The sequence below is a fragment of the Hyla sarda genome, chromosome 7 (genome assembly GCF_029499605.1).
Source record: "Hyla sarda isolate aHylSar1 chromosome 7, aHylSar1.hap1, whole genome shotgun sequence".
Lineage (NCBI taxonomy): Eukaryota > Metazoa > Chordata > Amphibia > Anura > Hylidae > Hyla > Hyla sarda.
Window position 1 is genome coordinate 135,720,206 of NC_079195.1, and position 19,408 is coordinate 135,739,613.

General features: G+C 42.6%; 1 protein-coding gene across 4 annotated transcripts in view; it reads right to left on the bottom strand.

Annotated features, from left to right (window-relative positions):
- The window catches only part of GRID1 (glutamate ionotropic receptor delta type subunit 1), a 1,339,076-nt gene that overhangs the window by 699,243 nt on the left and 620,425 nt on the right, over positions 1–19,408 (bottom strand). For all 4 annotated transcript variants that reach the window (XM_056530786.1, XM_056530787.1, XM_056530788.1 and 1 more), the window contains exon 4: positions 11,114–11,319. In XM_056530786.1, coding sequence (XP_056386761.1) covers positions 11,114–11,319 — 206 coding nt within the window. The remainder of the gene's footprint in view (positions 1–11,113; positions 11,320–19,408) is intronic.

The window sequence follows — 19,408 nt, forward strand, 5'->3', positions numbered from 1 at the left end:
TAGAGGTCTTCCCATATGGTTTTACCTCTAAGCTTCAGAGGACTCACATGGCTTCTGCTCACTGCGTTCAGACTCCACTATTTTAGAGAAAGCATCCCTGTTTCCATTAACTTTTGCCCCACAAGCAGCCATTCTTCTTCTTCTCCACGGATGGCTGTGGCTTTGGCCTCAATTTCCATTTAAGTCACTTTTAGCCTCTCTTTAGCCAGTTCCGCTACAGCTTGGTCTCTGCTCTGTTTTTGGACCTTCATGTCCCCTTTCAGCTTTAAATATTTCAGCTGCTCACTCTTCAGCTTAGCCGAGTTCATCTTCTCACTGTCCAGCAACTCTGTCAAGTCCCTGACAGTATCTTCCAGGGATAGCAATTGTTCTCTCAACAATGTCCTCTAGCAGAGCCTCTTGTTCGACGAGATGAGTTCCCAGCATATCCCAGGTAGCTGCATGAGACTTAATGTGCGTTTCGTTCTGCGCCTCCGGGCTCTGCACCTTATGAACCATCATCACTTTCTCCCTCTCCAGCTCTTCCATGGCTACCAGCCTAGCCTTTTGATTACTCCATAGAGCCTGATAAGCACCACGCCGAACACTCACTTCTCCTTCCTGGAATGAGATCTGCTTGGCCAGACTCTACATTTCATTCTCTTTGCTGGTCACAAGACCATGGGAGCGGGACAGTTCATCCAGCAGAACCACAAACTCACTTTAGTGGTGCTCCATGACCTTTAACAAACTCATAAATCTGTTAACGTCCTTGATTGTTTGTTACAAATTACATTTTTAGTAGGAAAAAAAACCTGACTTTTCTTCTAACACCTGTATTTCAGTTTCTGTCAATGTGCATGCCAACAAATTCATCTCGGTGACCTTAGTTCTATTTTCATCACTTCAGTTTTTGTTTTGTTTTTTGCTGTATCCTCTGGTGTAGTATGTTTTTTCACTTCTCCTTTTATGCTTTTTGTATTTTTTTTTTTACCTCTCATCTTTTTTGTTCCCCCTTTTTGATGAATAATAATATTTCAATTATCACATTTAATACTAATTAAATTGCTATTATTTGAATCGGATATATCTGCCATTGTATTGTTACTATCCAAAGAAGAAAAAATGTATATGTTTATTGTATTATTATTTCTACTACATGTGGGTGTTTTTAGACTTTTCTGGTATTTTATTTTCTTGCTAAGTATAAACAATGTGCAATCTTGAGTGTCTCTTTTTTTTAGACTTATGTTTTATCATTGTAATGTCATTTTATAACTTGGCTAGATTATTTATATTTTTTTAAATCTGTTATCTAACTCTGTTGCCCCTTCTTGATTAAAATACTGTAATGCCCACAAGTGTGGACCCACTGTGCCACAAGTGGCAGCCAAACAGTCGGACAGAATGGGGCAAACTGAAACTGAAGATAGCATCAGATGCAACAGAGCTGAATAGCTGTATATTAGCTGAGCAGATGCCCTGAGAACAGCTAACCAAGTTCAATATACAGACAGGGTCAGGAAAAAATGTACAGCAGACAGACAGTATCAGGAACTCAGATTCAGAAGACAGTGCACATTGTCTCTATAAGATTCAGCCTGTGCTCGTGTATGGACCCAAGAGGAAAGAGCAGCAACTGCAAAAGGAGACACTCCAGAGCAGCAAGACCAGGAAACCTGGCAGATACATGACACAGAGGATGTCGCCTGATGCTGGTAAGGACCAGGACACATGAAACACTGGTGGTTGGCAACCCGTAACGTTACAAATAAGCATCAGTTGAAGGGAGCATGTGGATAATGCCTTATATAATAGAGGCAGACTGACACGGATAGAGACTAATAATAGAGACAGACTGAGCCTAACAACAGGCAGTGAACAGCCAATTGCTGAGAATGGAGACACCAGATGGCCAAGACTTTAACGCTTTATTTTCTAGGTTAAGAAGTTATTTTTGACAATTTTATAAGTTTACTATCCCTTTCATTGCAAATAGCTAGTCAACATATACAGCTTTTTTTTTATTTTTTTTTTCTTCTTCAAAAGTTTCTAAGGGAGTTATAAATCAGATTTAGCTACAAGAGTACTGTTTCTCATCCCTCATTGTTTTTTTTTTTTTTTTTTTAGCTACCCAGTTGTTTTTTGTTCATTTGCTGAGTAAAAGTTATTGTATCCCACACATGGTTGTCCAAAAAAGAGACACACTGACATCAGTGACTTGTTATCACATAAACAAACACAGCTTTACTGTGTACATCACAGTACGCATAAAAGTCTGTCTGTCTTTAAGTTACAATGCAGTAGTTGTCAACTCAAGCATGCAATGCAATTCAGCAAAAAACAAGCAGGTTTCTTGCAAGTGGCTATTTCAACAGTGAAAAGAATTTATAGAAGCACTCAGTGTGAAAAATGCAGTCAAAGAGCGGAAGATTTAGGATTATTTGATCCCCAAACCATTACAGTAGAATTGTGTAAGCCACTCCAGTAACAGTAGGGACTGGTAATTGTTAAATATAGAGAAATGGCTAAAAAAGAGGTGAAGCATTTCAGTAAGCGAGTGCTGGATTTCTTATTTTAATATATGTACTGTACAAGCTTCCAGAAAGATTTCTCAATGAGAAATATCTACTTTATTCTAAGAAGCTATATATGGAACTCAGCATAGAGGAACCTTTTCATTTAATTAAAATAGATGCTTGATTTTAACCAGGATTAAAGGGGATCTGTCAGGTATGCTCTGATATCCTATATACAAGTAGAACAGGATAAATTAAAATACATAGTTTACTATGATTTGAATCAATATTTTAATTTAAAAAATCAGATTAAACACCATCAGGAATCCATCTACAAAGTCTGTGAATCTTGCTTCCTCCACAGTCTTTGACAAATTCTCTTCTATACACACATATACTGGAAAGGCTGTCAGTAAATTTCTGGGTGCTGAAAGCAGTATTCCCAGGCAATGGCAGACCACCCTCACCACACTAACATTCACTCTCTTCTCATTTAACAGAACACATCCCTCTGTCTTAAAGAGAACTATAACTGGTGCAGAGTGCCCCCACCCCCCTGCAATTTTTATGATCAGCACATGGAGAAAACAGGAAGCTAGTGCCAGAACAGGAGGTGAGTAAATACTGGACCCTGGGTATGCAGCATTAGCCCTTCCACTGCCTTCCAGCAGTGATACTAGAAATAACCCCTCTTCTCTGCCCTAGACCCAAATATTCTGATATAAACCTCTTCTGTGCCCTAGACCACCAGGAATGCTGGAATTAAAGGGGTACTCCGGTGGTCAACGTGTTTTTCTGTTTTTGACTTACCCTATTTGTTTTGTTTCATTTCTATTCTTGTTGTTTAGGCTACTCTATTTCCATTCTTTGTTGTCTTTTTATCCCCCACTTTGTTTTCCTATCTTTGCTTCTATTTCCTGTTTCTTGCTGTGCTGAAAACTACAAATCCCAGCATGCCACATGCCTTGCTGGTTTGGGGTGGCTCCTTTTTTTGTTCCTCCCTTTACCCACCCTACTATTTTCCCGGGTTGGCCCCCTTATACACAGCACACTAATATAATCAACCCTGGTTGGTATACACACACACAAAAGGGACTACAACTCCCAGCATGCCCAAAGACTGTCAGGGAATGCTGGGAGTTGTAGTTTTACAACAGCTGGAGGCACACTGGTTTGGAAACACTGGTGGAACATGATGTGTATGCTGAATAGGCTAGGACAGTGTTTCCCAACCAGTGTGCCTCCAGCTGTTGCCAAACTACAACTCCCAGCATACCCAAAGTCTGTCCAGGCATGCTAAGAGTTGTAGTTTTGCAACAGCTGGAGGCACACTGTTTTGTAAACACTAGCATACACACATAACAGGGACTACAACTCCCAGCATCTGTCATTCAGGAGTCCCCCCGCTCCTTCACACACAGAAATCATCCCCAGTCCGAGAGTTATTCCCCTGCAGTCTATACATCCCCAGCCTATGCCCCTTGTTATCCCTTCACATAACACTTCCTCCCCTTCACATATATCTTCTCTGTCTTCTTTCAGTGCAGACCTGCATCCTCAGAAAACAGAGCAGGGGGAGGGGAGATGAGGAGCTGTGTAGGAGCTTCTTGCTCTCATGCACACCTGTGACCACCTGGAGGGGGAGATGAGGGGGCGTGGCTTATCTCTGTCATACACTTCTGAAAGAACAGAGAAAAAAAAGCTATGACATATTGTCCACAGCCTAATCCTAACCTGTGGACAACAGTCAGAGATCCAACACAGAACTACAGAACTCCCTGGCCCACAAACAGGTAAGAAAAAAAGACACATGCTACACAAACATAAAATACATGTCAATTGCAAAAAACATGAACATTAAAAGAAGATGCAAGATAGCCAAAAAATCTTAACCACCTGAGTACTCCTTTAAACATCTTACTTTTCTAGACCACCATGTATACTAAAATGTGCCCCATTGCTACTGTAGACCACCAGAAATTAACCTCACATCAGTTCTAAATCAATGAGCATCACTAGATTACCCCTGACTGCTCTAAACCACCAGTGATGTTGACATCAACCCTTTTAACCCCTTAAGGACAATGGACAGAAATGTACATCCTGGTGCGCTGGTTCTTAATGCAACAGGATGTTCACTTACATCCTGTACATTAGGGGAGCACAGGAGCTACGATTGCTTCATTGCAATTGAGACCATAATCGCAGGGTTTCGATGAGTCAAAATGGCAGCAGGAAGTCCCCTCACCTGCCTCTCAGCAGCTCCGACAATCTACTACGACAATTTGCTTTCTAGCAAACCAGAGAAGTAGATCGCCGATATTACTGATCATTGATATGCATATACATAGTGCTGATCAGTAATACCAATCTAATGATTGCTAGGTAGTCCCCTATGGGTTTATAGAAAGTAAAGTAAGTTTAAAAAAAAGTTGTTGTTTTATTTTTTAAAGTGAATAAGCCCCTTTCCCTGTAAAAAAAAAAATAACCCTTTTCCCATTTTACAAAGAAAGTGTAAAAAATTTTAATAAACATACTTGGTATTGTCGCATGTATAAAAGTCTGAACTATAAAAATGCAGGGTAGGCCATTTACATGGATACACCTTAATAAAATGGGAATGGTTGGTGATATTAACTTCCTATTCGTGGAATATTATTATATGTAAGGGGGGGGGCTTTTCAAGATGGGTGGTGACCATGGCGGCCATTTTGAAGTCGGCCATTTGAATCCATCTTTTGTTTTTTCAATAGGAAGAGGGTCATGTGACACATGAAACTTATTGGGAATTTCACAAGAAAAACAATGATGTGCTTGGTTTTAACGTAACTTTATTCTTTCATGAGTTATTTACAAGTTTCTGACCACTTATGAAATGTGCTCAATGTGCTGCCCATTGTATTGGATAGTCAATGCAACCCTCTTCTCCCACTCTTCACACACTGCTAGTAACACCGCAGGAGAAATGCTAGCACAGGCTTCCAGTATCCGTAGTTTCAGGTGCTGCAGAATGGGCAAAACAAAAATTTGAACAGTATCTTCAGTTTACGCAGAAGAATTTGTTCAGTGATGAGGCAAACTTTTATATGAATGGTGAAGTTAACAAACAAAACCACCGATATTGGTCTGACACTAAACCACATTGAATAGATCCCTCCAATACTGTTGGAACACAAAAATTGATGGTATGGTGTGGTATATGGGGTACAATGATAGTGGGGCCATTCTTCATCAAAGGAAACCTCAAGGCCACTGGATATGTGAAATTGCTACATGATGATGTGACTGCCTCTTTATGCATTGAAGCTGGAACGTTCCCTGAGTTTTTCCAGCAACATGGTGCACCACCACATTATGGGTGTCAGGTCCGAGCATTCCTAGATGAACAGTTTCCTGGAAAGTGGATTGGTCATCGTGGGCCAGTTGAATGGCCCCCAAGGTCTCCCGATCTGACCCCTTAGACTTTTATCTTTGGGGTCATCTGAAGGCAATTGTCTATGCTGTGAAGATACGAGATGTGCAGCACCTGAAACTACGGATACTGGAAGCCTGTGCTAGCATTTCTCCTGCGGTGTTGCTATCAGTGTGTGAAGAGTGGGAGAAGAGGGTTGCATTGATAATCCAACACAATGGGCAGCACATTGAAAACATTTATAAGTGGTCAGAAACTTGTAAATAACTCATGAAAAAATAAAGTTACGTTAAAACCAAGCACATCATTGTTTTTCTTGTGAAATTCCCAATAAGTTTGATGTGTCACATGACCCTCTTCCTATTGAAAAAACAAAAGTTGAATTCAAAATGGCCAACTTCAAAATGGCCGCAATGGTCACCACCCATCTTGAAAACTTTCCCCTCTCACATATACTAATGTGCCACAAACAGGAAGATAATATCACCAACCATTCCCATTTTATTAAGGTGTATCCATATAAATGGCCCACCCTGTATAATGTTAACGATCACGTAAACGTTAAAAAAAATGCAAAGTCCAAAATTGCTGATTTTTGGTTGCATTACATCCCAGAAAGTGATCCAAAGGTCACATATATACTGTATGAGCCCTCATACAGATCCGTATATGCAAAAATGAGAAAGTTATAGAGGTCAGAATAGGGTGATTTGAAACATCCTAATTTTGTTTAAAAAGTTTAAGTGTTTTCAAAACTGGTACAATAACAGAAAACTTGGGTTTCATTTAATAGTAATGACCGACAGAATAAAGAAAACTTGTCAGCTTAACCGGAAAGTGCTCTGCATAAAAACTAAACCCTCCAAAAAAGCAAAATTGCTGTTTCCTTTTCAATTTCCACACAAATAGAAAATGTTTTGTCTGCACCATACATTTTTGTGAAAAATGAAATGTGTTATTGGTCCTGAAAAAAATAAGCTCTCACATGCGTCTGTGGATGGAAAAATAAAGAGTCATAGAGTTATGCCTCTTAGAAGGGGAAAGGAAAAAATGAAAAATGCCAAAATGAAAATTTCCTGTGTTCTCAAGGCCAAAATGGACTATCCTTAAGGGGTTAATGATCTAGATCATTAGAGATACTGACACTTACATTTACATTGCTATAGTCCATCAGACATAAAGACATTAACCCTTCTCTTCTGTAGACCACTGCTGTAGTGTACTAGACCTGGATCTTGTTAATATTTTTTGTGTTGATTTACAACTATTAGAGCACTGTATGAAAATAGTTGATGCAGTCCTTTAGAGACAACAGCACCCAATTATCTAACTGTCCTGCTCACTGGCTACAATGACATAGATAGAACATTGCCAGTGATGCAGCTAACAGTTATGGTCAGACCCTATAAAGATGGGGCCTTGGAGAAGAGGTGGCTCAAGCTGAGCAGCTGCACAAGGAAGTGCAGTGCAGTAGGGAACTAACAGCAAAGTAGCAGCGGTGGTGGGGGAGTGAGGGGGTAAGTATAAGATGTTTTTTTGCACAGCTAGACATAAAAATGTCTCTGGAATACCCCTTTAATCCCTATAACCCAATAATACTCTCTGTTATACCTTTTCACGTAATGTCACCTCTTAATACCCAACATACTATTACATAGTTTGTGTAGCAAAGTAAAGACACTTGAAATAGATAGGCTATTGATAGGCAGGACTTATTTCACTTACCACTCACAATTTTCACAAGAACTGATAAGCAAGGGGAGCAGGCCTTCCACTTCATCTCTACGGCGAGAGGCTGCTGGCTCCATCTTCCTCCCCCCTGCCTCATCCAATAAAGTGAAGGAAAGCAGGGCTACGGGCTTCAGGAGGCCTTGAAAACATTGTTGGGATTTTATGCACTGCCTTTAGTTGCTTAGGTTTGTGCTGGGGGATGGAGCATCAGAGTTCCCTCCCTTACCTTACATACCAACTTGGAGTGCCCGGACAATAATATTTGTAAGTGGTGGGCTAAGTGGATAGAGGCTAGTTTAAAGGGGTACTCCGGTGACAACCTTTTTTCTTTTAAATCAACTGGTGGCAGAAAGTTAAACATATTTGTAAATTACTTCTATTAAAAAATATTAATCCTTCCAGTACTTAATAGCTGCTGAATGCTACAGAGGAAATTATTTTCTTTTTGGAATGCTCTCTGATGACATCACGAGCACAGTGCTCTCTGCTGACATCTCTGTCCATTTTAGCAACCGTGCATAGCAGATGTATGCTAAGGGCAGCATGGTGGCTCAGTGGTCAGCACTGCTGCCTTGCAGTGCTGGGGACTTCGGTTCAAATCCCACTAAGGTCAACAATAAATAAAGCATTATTATTATTATTATTATTAGAGATGAGCGAACTTACAGTAAATTTGATTCGTCACAAATTTCTCAGCTCAGGAGTTGATGACTTATCCTGCATAAATTAGTTCAGCTTTTAGGTGCTCCCGTGGGCTGGAAAAGGTGGATACATTTCTAGGAGACTATTTCCTAGAACTGTATCCACCTTTTCCAGCCCACCAGAGCTCTTGAAAGCTGAACTAATTTATGCAGGATAAGTCATCAACTGCCGAGCCGAGAAGTTCGTGACGAATCAAATTTACTGTAAGTTCGCTCATCTCTAATTATTATAATAACGTCAGCAGAGAGAACTTTGCTTGTGATGTCATCAGAGAGCATTCCAAAAAGAAAAGAATTTCCTCTGTAGTATTCAGCAGCTAATAAGTACAGGAAGGATTAAGATTTTGTAATAGAAGTCATTTACAAATATGTTTAACTTTCTGCCACCAGTTGATTTAAAAGAAAAAAGGTTTTCGCCGGAGTAACCCTTTAACAATGTTGCCACCCAAGGCATGTGCCCTTTGCCCTAGTGGAAATATGGCCATGCTATCGAAATAATAAATAAACAGGATCTTTTTTTTTTTTTGTTTTTTTTAACAAATTTTGTTTGAATGATAAAAATAAATATATTCCCCCTTTCCTTGGTTCACCAATACTACTCCACCATTTCTCTACATTTGTGAAGATTTTGTTTGTTATTTTGATCTGACTAGAAATGTTTCCTAGCCCTACCCATTAAAGCCTCTGACAGATAACTTACCAATATTACCAGTAGTGACTCAAATGTTTGTTGAAACAGAAGCTTCACACAAAAATCATGTATACTGCAGGTTTTTATAGGGATTCATCCTAAAATGACAGATGTGTCAGATCAGATCACACATTAAAGCCCATCACCATGTACAACCCATGAAAATTTGTGTTGACTTGTTCACTTAGGAAGTTTTTTATTTTTCCTAAAGTATTTAATTCATCAAACACAATGTAACTAAGATCAGCAGTAACAATTGTATGAGAGCCAGTATGTGCAGAGCGTTATTTCAATTCACAAAAAAACATCATAAGACTGACTAACATCACAAAAACAAAATATAAAGCTAAATATACGTACAATATAAGCACATCATTGAAACCACTATGGGACTAAATTCATGGAAAAAGAAATCAACTTCCTCACCTTTAGGCTAAATTTCCACACAGGTTTTTTCCTGAAGTTTTTTGGAAAAATGCCATTGCAGTTGTTGAGCCAAAGTTAGAAGTGGATGCAGCAGAAAGGAAGTCTAGGTCTTTCCTTTATACTTATCATTCATTTGAAAATACTTCTGGCTTTGGCTCAAAAATTTTTTTTTATGGTTCAAAAACAAAAAATTTTTGGGCCCAATATCAGCTTTATTATTCCCATTGTTTTTAATCCAACCGAAAAATAGGGCTTTGTTCTCACATACTTTAATTTTACAACCATAACTGTTACAGTAATAAAATTATGTGTTGAGGCTTTTCTTCCAGCTGTTTGCCTGACTGACCGTATATTGGCATGTATTTTGGGACATAATTGAAATATATTAGGGGATATAATTGTCCAAATGTGTCCACTGTCCAGTTTTATTAACTGCTATAAGGATAGAATAAAATATTAGAAAATATTTTTTACAGTATTGTCAGCAACAATTTCTACCTAGTTCAGATGGAAATCATTTCTAGGGACCTTTACATCTTTTATTCATGCAGTTGCCAATAAACACCAACTACAGATCTGATTTATCATGCTACCTAAGGAGTTAGTATGAAAGTATACAAACTTAGAAAGTTTTATTTTACTAGAAATCCCTGAAGACAACTATGCAAAGGCATAAATATCACAGGGCTGGTGTATATATATATATATATATATATATATATATATATATATATATATATATATATATATATATTCAAATGGGTGATGTGAACCTGCGCAGGCATTCCCTTTTCATAAACCCTACAACAAAAGCGAGTAAGTTTGTGAGGTATTTAACCAAGGCTAATGAAAAGATTATGGGAGGCAAACATGCATCTGTTTGGGTGCTTGGCAGTACCTCAGAGGTTGCTTTGGGATCCTATACCATGTATGTTTTCCCCAGCCAACAATCTTCCTTAAATAAAGATTGAATACAATGTTACATTTCTCACCACCGTGTACTGTGCTAGGAAATTTAAGAAAAAGACAAAAAAAATTCCATTTTATAAGCACAAGGTATAAAATATTATCATCTTCCAAACCACATCTCACTGCAAGATCAATTGATTCAATCTTGTAGCTGCACGGATGTTCTGCATTAAAGTGTTTGCCTTCTAGCATTTTCGCTTCAGATCATTTATGGTTTGGGACTTTGTATTTTGACTGATTGTTTTTTGACCTTGAAGAAAAATAAATTTCTTCATTGATAAACCTGGGGTCTTTCTGCTCCATTGCGTCAATGTAGTAAGCTACTGTCACAGGATTTAGATAGAAAACACATTAGGATATTGTCACTGGTAACATGACAGACCTCATGCACATCTGAGGTCGTCTTGCACTATAATTCTCAATCTGTTTGGCAAGGATAAAATTGCGTTCTGTTACATTTATTTTTCTCTGCTACAAGTTTTACAGATCATTTTTTAATGCAAGCTTTTTTTTTTTAAGTGAAATAACACTGGTGAACAAATATCTGCAGGAACAAATACTCCTGCCCAACCATGAGAGTAATAGAATGGCCTTAGGTTGGGTTCACACACCACATTTTAAATGTTGTTTTTCCATAAACACAACCTAAAGAAATTTCTGTTGCAAACATAAACAAGTTACTAACCTCATTGATGAAGTTTTGTGCTCCTCTTGGACTCAGAAGTAAAATTGCTCTACGTAAAGTGTCACGGTACCTATTCAGTTCTTCTGTTTTCATAGTGGTGAAGAGGCTGGCAAAAACTTTACTGATGTTTCTGTCTACTTTTTGCAATGACACATCAAGCCCTAATCTTGATGCTTGGTCCAGAAATCCCTGTAGTCCCTGAATATCTGCAACAGAAAATAAAAAATATAAATATCTTTTATTTTAAGGAAGTGTGTTACAATTTATAACTATGGCTATAGAATGTTTTATTTTGTAAACATGCTAGAGGCTCATATCTCAACCAATGGTTTACAAAAAAGAGGTCACATAGAAAATACCAGTAAATTATGCAGGGATTTACCACCAAATACAGAAGAGCCTAGTAATTATTGTTCCCTTAAAGGGGTACTCCGGTGCTTAGACATCTTATCCCCTATCCAAAGGATAGGGGATAAGATGCCTGATCGCGGGAGTCCCGCTGCTGTGGACCCCCGGAATCTTGCATGCAGCACCCCGTTTGTAATCAGTCCCCGGAGCGTGTTCGCTCCGGGTCTGATTACCGGCGACGACATGGCCGGCAGCGTGTGACGTGATGCCTCCGCCCCCGTGTGACGTCACGCTCCGCCGGCCATGTGGTCGCCGGTAATCAGACCCGGAGCGAACACGCTTCGGGGACTGATTACAAATGGGGTGCCGCATGCAAGATCCCGGGGGTCCCCAACGGCGGGACTCCCGCGATCAGGCATCTTATCCCCTATCCTTTGGAGAGGGGATAAGATGTCTAAGCACCGGAGTACCCCTTTAACAATATTTGCATGATTTTCTGGTCAGTCTGTCTGCCTCTTGGTTTATCAATCGAGATCATTTGAAAAGGGAAGGCCTGTACCCAATAGGAAAGACTATTCATAGTTACCCTCCCCTATAGGAGCCACATAGTCCATCTTTGGTATATATGGCCTATTTTATGGGATATCAAGTAAGTTGGAAATACATTTTTATTCATTATCATATGAGTCATATGTTTAAAGTAACTTTTTTATGGATTAGTTTGTAGTATTGTTTTTTCTAGAAAGCCACTAGCAGTAAACGAATATAGCAAGGTATCAGACATTCTGAAACAACTAGATTTTTCTTATAAATCTGACCACAAAAATCACAAAAAGATGTACAATTTTTTTTAAATAGATCTGTTGTATTTTATTAGTTAGCCAAACATATTGACACCTTAAACAAAACTCCATAACAAGAGAAGACATACTCTTCAGTGTGTAGTATTATTGATTTATTGTAAAAACACTTATAAATTCACCACATAGGCATAAAAAAAATAACACATAATAAGGGGCAAGATCTATACAGCCCAATCCACACCATAAAAATCTAGCACATCAGTAGATGTCCTCACCTGATGCTTCAGAAGTATCTGAAGTATTTTTGATTAGGCTCTATAGACTACTACTATAGTGTGCATTTGTTAATTACCCAAACACTCTTTTGGGCCTTATCTTAAAATTTCTTACTTCACTTCTGTGACATATAATTTATAAACTTTCAGGAGTTTTTTTTGTTTTTTTTGTTATTTATACTATTTTATAGCCCCAGGTCCCCTGATTTCAGTACTAATATAGGGCCTTTACTCTTTGCTTGAATATCTTACCTTATCTTTAAATTATCAGATAGACAGAATCTTTTTTGGAAAACTTTTTTTATTTTTAAATCAACTGGTGCCAGAAAGTTAAAGTTTTCCACTGGAGTACCCCTTTAAATAAGGGGCATGAATCAGGCACAGAGTGAAATGAATATGAGGCTGACAGTCTGTGATTGAAGCTCATGATGGTATAAATTTGAAGCTGAGGGGTGTCATTAAGGCATATGGAATGAGGGGTATTAATCAGGCTAAAAGGGTGTGAATATGAGGTTGAGCGGGTGTGAACATAAGGCTGAGGGGACATAAATCTGGCTCAAGCGGATGTGAATATTGAGGCTATGGCTTTTTGGGAGTCAGGCTCCCAACCTCTGACCCTAGTATTCAAATAAAAAAATTACTGACCACAGGTCCTCTTTTAATGGGTAAATATAGGCCAAATTAACATATTCATACATTTTGATTGGATATGTAAAATCGCAGTATTAACTGTATTAAACCCTTTAGGCCCATTAAGGCCAATTTTATTTTTGCATTTTAGTTTTTTCCTCCTCACCTCCTAAAAATCATAGCTCTTTCATATTTTGATCTACAGACAAGTCTAAGGGCTTGTTTTTTTGTGTGAACAGTTGTCCTTTGTAATGACATCACTCATTTTACCATAAAATGTATGGTGCAATCAAAAAATACTATTTGTGTGGGGAAATTGAAAAGAAAACTGCAATTTTGCAAATTAATTTTCACACTTTACAATTTACGGAAAAATTGACATGTTTTCTTTATTATGTGGGTCAATATGATTAAAATTCTACCCATAATTATGTACTTTTCTGTTATCGTGCTGCTTTGAAAAAATCTCAAACTTTTTAATCAAATTAGCACATTTAAAAGCCCTCTATTTTGACTACCTATAACTTTTTCATTTTTCTGTATAAGTTACATAGTTACATAGTTCATAAGAAAAAAGACCAGAGTCCATCAAGTTCAACCTATAACCCTAATGAGTCCCTACTGAGTTGATCCAGAGGAAGGCAAATGTCACGATGCCGGCTGGCAGAAGGTGGATCCTCTGTGCCAGAGAGGGATTGGCGTGGACCGTGCTAGTGGACCGGTTCTAAGTCACTACTGGTTTCCACCAGAGCCCGCCGCAAAGCGGGATGGTCTTGCTGCGGCGGTAGTGACCAGGTCGTATCCACTAGCAACGGCTCAACCTCTCTGGCTGCTGAAGATAGGCGCGGTACAAGGGAGTAGACAGAAGCAAGGTCGGACGTAGCAGAAGGTCGGGGCAGGCAGCAAGGATCGTAGTCAGGGGCAACGGCAGAAGGTCTGGAACACAGGCTAGGAACACACAAGGGAACGCTTTCACTGGCACAATGGCAACAAGATCCGGCGAGGGAGTGAAGGGGAAGTGAGGTATAAATAGGGAGTGCACAGGTGAACACACTAATTGGAACCACTGCGCCAATCAGCGGCGCAGTGGCCCTTTAAATCGCAGAGACCCGGCGCGCGCGCGCCCTAGGGAGCGGGGCCGCGCGCGCCGGGACAGGACAGACGGAGAGCGAGTCAGGTACGGGAGCCGGGATGCGCATCGCGAGCGGGCGCCACCCGCATCGCGAATCGCATCCCGGCTGGAGACGGTATCGCAGCGCACCGGGTCAGTGGAGCTGCCCGGAGCGCTGCGGTAGCGAGAGTGAAGCGAGCGCTCCGGGGAGGAGCGGGGACCCGGAGCGCTCGGAGTAACAGTACCCCCCCCTTGGGTCTCCCCCTCTTCTTAGAGCCTGAGAACCTGAGGAGCAGACTTTTGTCTAGGATATTGTCCTCAGGTTCCCAGGATCTCTCTTCAGGACCACAACCCTCCCAATCGACCAGGAAAAAGGTTTTCCCTCTGACCTTCTTGGAGGCCAGTATCTCTTTAACGGAGAAGATGTCCGAGGAGCCGGAAACAGGAGTGGGAGAAACAAACTTAGGAGAGAAACGGTTGATGATAAGTGGTTTAAGAAGAGAAACGTGAAAGGCATTAGGAATTCGAAGAGAAGGAGGAAGAAGAAGTTTGTAAGAGACAGGATTAATCTGGCACAAGATTTTGAAAGGACCAAGATAGCGTGGTCCCAATTTGTAGCTAGGGACACGGAAGCGGACATATTTAGCGGAGAGCCATACCTTGTCTCCAGGAGAAAAAATGGGAGGAGCTCTTCTTTTTCTATCAGCAAACTTCTTCATGCGTGATGAGGCCTGTAAAAGAGAATTTCGGGTCTCTTTCCATATGGTGGAAAGATCACGAGATATTTCATCCACAGCGGGCAAACCAGAGGGCAAGGGAGTAGGGAGGGGGGGAAGAGGGTGACGGCCGTACACCACAAAAAATGGGGATTTGGAGGAGGATTCAGAGACTCTGAAGTTATACGAAAATTCGGCCCATGGTAGAAGATCTGCCCAGACATCCTGGCGGGAGGAAACAAAATGCCGTAAATAATCACCCAGGACCTGGTTAATTCTTTCTACTTGCCCATTGGATTGAGGATGATATGCAGAGGAAAAGTTTAATTTAATCTTGAGTTGTTTACAGAGAGCCCTCCAGAATTTTGACACGAATTGGACGCCTCTATCCGAGACGATCTGCGTGGGCAACCCGTGAAGACGAAAAATGTGTACAAAAAATTGTTTTGCCAACTGAGGCGCTGAAGGAAGACCAGGAAGAGGGATGAAATGTGCCATCTTGGAGAATCGATCAACGACCACCCAAACAACAGTGTTGCCACGGGATGGGGGTAAGTCTGTAATAAAGTCCATACCAATCAGAGACCAAGGCTGTTCGGGGACAGGCAGAGGATGAAGAAGACCAGCGGGCTTCTGGCGAGGAGTCTTATCCCGGGCACAAACAGTGCAGGCTCGTACAAAATCCACAACATCCGTCTCCAGAGTCGGCCACCAATAGAAACGAGAGATGAGTTGCACGGATTTCTTGATACCCGCATGACCTGCGAGATGGGAGGAGTGACCCCATTTGAGGATTCCGAGACGTTGGCGTGGAGAAACGAAGGTCTTCCCTGGAGGAGTTAGCCTGATGGAGGCTGGAGAAGTGGAGATCAGGCAGTCAGGGGGGATGATGTGTTGCGGAGAGAGCTCTACTTCCGAAGCATCCGAGGAACGAGAGAGAGCATCGGCCCTAATGTTCTTATCGGCAGGCCGAAAGTGAATTTCAAAATTAAATCGGGCAAAGAACAGAGACCACCTGGCCTGGCGAGGATTCAGCCGTTGGGCAGACTGGAGATAGGAGAGGTTCTTGTGATCGGTGTAAATAATAACTGGAAATCTTGATCCCTCCAACAGATGCCTCCATTCCTCAAGTGCTAATTTAATGGCTAGAAGCTCTCGGTCCCCGATGGAGTAGTTCCTCTCAGCCGGAGAGAAGGTCCTAGAAAAAACAACACAAGTAACAGCATGCCCGGAAGAATTTTTCTGTAGAAGGACCGCTCCAGCTCCTACAGAGGAGGCATCAACCTCCAATAGGAAGGGTTTAGATGGGTCAGGTCTGGAGAGCACGGGAGCCGAAGAAAAGGCAGACTTGAGCTGTTTAAGGGCGTCTTCCGCTTGAGGAGGCCATGACTTAGGATTGGCATTCTTTTTGGTTAAAGCCACGATAGGAGCCACAATGGTGGAAAAATGTGGAATGAATTGTCTGTAATAATTGGCGAACCCCAAAAAACGTTGGATAGCACGAAGTCCGGAGGGGCGTGGCCAATCTAAGACGGCAGAGAGTTTGTCTGGATCCATTTGTAGTCCCTGGCCAGAGACCAAGTATCCTAGGAAAGGAAGAGATTGACATTCAAACAGACATTTCTCCATTTTGGCATACAGTTGATTGTCACGAAGTCTCTGAAGAACCATGCGGACATGCTGGCGGTGTTCTTCTAGGTTGGCAGAAAAAATCAGGATATCGTCCAGATATACAACAACACAGGAATATAAGAGATCACGAAAGATTTCATTAACAAAGTCTTGGAAGACGGCAGGGGCGTTGCACAGGCCAAAGGGCATGACCAGATACTCAAAGTGTCCATCTCTAGTGTTAAATGCCGTTTTCCATTCATCCCCCTCTCTGATGCGAATGAGATTATAGGCACCTCTTAAGTCCAGTTTGGTAAAGATGTGGGCACCTTGGAGGCGATCAAAGAGTTCAGAGATGAGAGGTAGGGGGTAGCGGTTTTTTACAGTGATTTTATTAAGACCGCGGTAGTCAATGCAAGGACGTAGAGAGCCATCTTTTTTGGACACAAAGAAAAATCCGGCTCCGGCAGGAGAGGAAGATTTGCGGATAAAGCCCTTCTTTAAATTTTCCTGGATATACTCAGACATAGCAAGAGTCTCTGGGACAGAGAGAGGATAAATTCTGCCCCGGGGTGGAGTAGTACCCGGGAGGAGGTCAATGGGACAGTCATAAGGCCTGTGAGGAGGTAAAGTCTCAGCTTGTTTTTTGCAAAAAACATCCGCAAATTCCATATAGGCCTTAGGGAGACCGGTTACAGGAGGCACCACAGGGTCACGGCAGGGAGTACTGGGAACCGGTTTAAGACAGTCCTTGGAACAAGAGGGACCCCAACTCTTGATCTCCCCAGTGGACCAATCCAGGGTAGGGGAGTGGTGTTGAAGCCAGGGTAGTCCAAGGAGAATTTCGGAAGTGCAATTGGAGAGGACCAAAAACTCAATTTTTTCGTGGTGAGGTCCAATGCACATTAGGAGGGGTTCCGTGCGGTAACGCACGGCACAGTCCAATCTTTCATTGTTAACGCAATTGATGTAGAGAGGTGTGGCGAGACTGGTCACTGGGATGTTGAACCTGTTGATGAGAGAGGCCAAAATAAAGTTTCCTGCAGATCCGGAGTCCAAGAAGGCCTTAGTGGAGAAGGTAGAGGCAGATATCCGCACAGGTACAGTAAGACGTGGAGAAGCGGAGTTGACTTCAAGGACTGTTTCACCTTTGTGCGGAGTCAGCGTACGTCTTTCCAGGCGGGGAGGACGGATAGGACAATCCTTCAGGAAGTGTTCGGTACTGGCACAGTACAGGCAGAGATTCTCCATGCGGCGTCGTGTCCTCTCTTGAGGTGTCAGGCGAGACCGGTCAACTTGCATAGCCTCCACGGCGGGAGGCCCAGGAACGGATTGCAGAGGACCAGAGGAGAGAGGAGCCGGGGAGAAAAAACGCCTCGTGCGAACAAAGTCCATATCCTGGCGGAGCTCCTGACGCCTTTCGGAAAAACGCATGTCAATGCGAGTGGCAAGATGAATGAGTTCATGTAGATTAGCAGGGATTTCTCGTGCGGCCAGAACATCTTTAATGTTGCTGGATAGGCCTTTTTTAAAGGTCGCACAGAGGGCCTCATTATTCCAGGATAGTTCTGAAGCAAGAGTACAGAATTGTACGGCGTACTCGCCAACGGAAGAATTACCCTGGACCAGGTTCAACAGGGCAGTCTCAGCAGAAGAGGCTCGGGTAGGTTCCTCAAAGACACTACGAAATTCCGAGAAGAAGGAGTGTACAGAGGCAGTGACAGGGTCATTGCGGTCCCAGAGCGGTGTGGCCCATGACAGAGCTTTTCCAGACAGAAGGCTGACTACGAAAGCCACCTTAGACCTTTCAGTAGGAAACTGGTCCGACATCATCTCCAAGTGCAGGGAACATTGTGAAAGAAAGCCACGGCAAAACTTAGAGTCCCCATCAAATTTATCCGGCAAGGATAGTCGTAGGCCTGAGGCGGCCACTCGCTGCGGAGGAGGTGCAGGAGCTGGCGGAGGAGATGATTGCTGAAGCTGTGGTAGTAGCTGCTGTAGCATCACGGTCAGTTGAGACAGCTCGTGGCCTTGTTGCGCTATCTGTTGTGAGTGCTGGGCGACCACCGTAGTGAGGTCAGCGACATCTGGCAGAGGTACTTCAGCGGGATCCATGGCCGGATCTACTGTCACGATGCCGGCTGGCAGAAGGTGGATCCTCTGTGCCAGAGAGGGATTGGCGTGGACCGTGCTAGTGGACCGGTTCTAAGTCACTACTGGTTTTCACCAGAGCCCGCCGCAAAGCGGGATGGTCTTGCTGCGGCGGTAGTGACCAGGTCGTATCCACTAGCAACGGCTCAACCTCTCTGGCTGCTGAAGATAGGCGCGGTACAAGGGAGTAGACAGAAGCAAGGTCGGACGTAGCAGAAGGTCGGGGCAGGCAGCAAGGATCGTAGTCAGGGGCAACGGCAGAAGGTCTGGAACACAGGCTAGGAACACACAAGGGAACGCTTTCACTGGCACAATGGCAACAAGATCCGGCGAGGGAGTGAAGGGGAAGTGAGGTATAAATAGGGAGTGCACAGGTGAACACACTAATTGGAACCACTGCGCCAATCAGCGGCGCAGTGGCCCTTTAAATCACAGAGACCCGGCGCGCGCGCGCCCTAGGGAGCGGGGCCGCGCGCGCCGGGACAGGACAGACGGAGAGCGAGTCAGGTACGGGAGCCGGGATGCGCATCGCGAGCGGGCGCCACCCGCATCGCGAATCGCATCCCGGCTGGAGACGGTATCGCAGCGCACCGGGTCAGTGGAGCTGCCCGGAGCGCTGCGGTAGCGAGAGTGAAGCGAGCGCTCCGGGG